The sequence below is a fragment of the Sinocyclocheilus grahami genome, unplaced genomic scaffold (assembly GCF_001515645.1).
Source record: "Sinocyclocheilus grahami isolate Dianchi unplaced genomic scaffold, SAMN03320097.WGS_v1.1 scaffold3052.1, whole genome shotgun sequence".
Taxonomy (NCBI): Eukaryota; Metazoa; Chordata; class Actinopteri; order Cypriniformes; family Cyprinidae; genus Sinocyclocheilus; species Sinocyclocheilus grahami.
This window is the reverse complement of record NW_015508221.1, coordinates 4,930-6,506: the sequence shown is the minus strand read 5'-3', so window position 1 is coordinate 6,506 and position 1,577 is coordinate 4,930. Positions and strand designations below refer to the sequence as shown.

Here is a 1,577-nt window from a genome sequence, read left to right as displayed (position 1 = left end):
CTCTAGAAAACAGATCTCAACACGTACTGCCCCATGGCATTCTGGGAGAAGCCGATGGTTGCGTGCCACGACCCGTCGACAGTTAATGTCTGACAGAAATCTTATCAAAAGAGCTGTGTAGTGCGGCCAGGAGAGGGAATTTCTGCCCGTGTTGCGTGACTCTTTTTTGAGGAAATGCATATTAGTTAAGCATGTTATGAGGAAGTCAGTTAGCGGCTGGTTAAATAAACACTGAGCATCTGACAGAATGATAGACGAGGACTGTTGATAGAAGATGAGAAAATGATAAGAGGAAAAACAGCGGATAACAGATGCAGACGCAGGTTAATAAGGATATACTGTGCTGTTAATGACTGTAGGGACAGGCCAGGCTAGTCAACTAGTTATTCAAAATCTAACTGGTCAGTTAGTGGTTGTGTACTTAAACCAAGATGCAATTATCAATTACAATTTGAGAGTGTTTGTGTGTGGACTGCAATGCACAGGCTTATTCGTTTTATTAATATTAGCTGAGATCATATGCTCTGATTCTTTAAGGTGTTTCACTTCATCAGACAGATGGCTGCTTAAAAATAGAAAAACAGACTCATCAAACTGAATGAAGTGTTTGGCACAGACAGTATGTCTAAATCTAGCCACTGTGAACGTTTGAAGAGTTAAATCTGATGATCTAGAGTTTGAGAACATCTCCAGATGTGAGCAGATACCTGCAGGCTGGAGCAGTGGCCCTTCTCTGCACAGACGTGGAGTGGGGCCCGGCCCCAGCAGTCCCTGGTGTTGAGCTCGGCTCCCAGCACAAGCAGGTCTTGAGCGATCAGGTGCTGGTCTGCAGCGACGCTCAGCTGGAAGGCGCTCTGTGAGGACAAGCGTGAGTCACTGTTAATCACAGGGCGTGTGCGCAGGTGTGTTCCTGACAGAGCTGGACACACACACACAGGCTCATGGCTGCAATGGGAGTGTTTTTGGCTCTACCTGGTTGTTGTGTTCTTTCATGTCCAGCACGCCGATGGCAGCCATTTTCCTGGCGAGGACATATGCCAGAGCTCTTCTGCCCTGAGCCACCGCGATGTGCAAGAACCTGTAATCAGTCGACAGTCAGCTAAGGACTCGAGGCCACGTTCCTCTGAACACATGTGATCCAACAGAACAGCCTAGCCACCTGTGAGAGCTCAGACAGCACTGATCGAAGCATGTAATGCATGTAAGAGCACTCACGTGTCTCCGTCTGCGTCTCGAGCGGTGAGCTGCTCGTGGCTCACAGCTGCCAGTCTCTCCTCCTCCTGCTGGATCTGCCACTGGAAGAAGGAGACCGGAGGCGCAGCGGTCAGGCTGAGGCCGCACGAGAAAGGCTGTGTGTTCAGATGGCTTTGGGCATCAGCGCACAGATCCTGAGGAGAGCCTCTGACCGTCACAGATGCGATGGAGAGCCGCTGTTTGGACAGAACGTCCCCGATGTCCTCCAGCATCTCAGCGTCACAGAACATGTCCTCGCTGCACGGAAACTAGAGACACGGAGCAAACGGCTTCATTCATACTCTGGACATTGAGTGTAAACCCACTTACGCTAATTATTTAGA

The 1,577-nt window shown here is 49.6% G+C and overlaps 1 protein-coding gene across 1 annotated transcript in view; it reads right to left on the bottom strand.

The window, feature by feature from the left end:
• The window catches only part of LOC107575959 (polycomb protein eed-like), a 19,537-nt gene extending 18,006 nt beyond the window's left edge, over positions 1-1,531 (bottom strand). The window contains exons 1-3 of the mRNA XM_016262259.1: positions 1,216-1,531; positions 973-1,078; positions 708-854 (exon numbers count right to left, since the gene is read on the bottom strand). Coding sequence (XP_016117745.1) covers positions 708-854; positions 973-1,078; positions 1,216-1,484 — 522 coding nt within the window. The 5' untranslated portion in view covers positions 1,485-1,531. The remainder of the gene's footprint in view (positions 1-707; positions 855-972; positions 1,079-1,215) is intronic.
• Between the last annotated feature and the right edge of the window lie 46 nt (positions 1,532-1,577).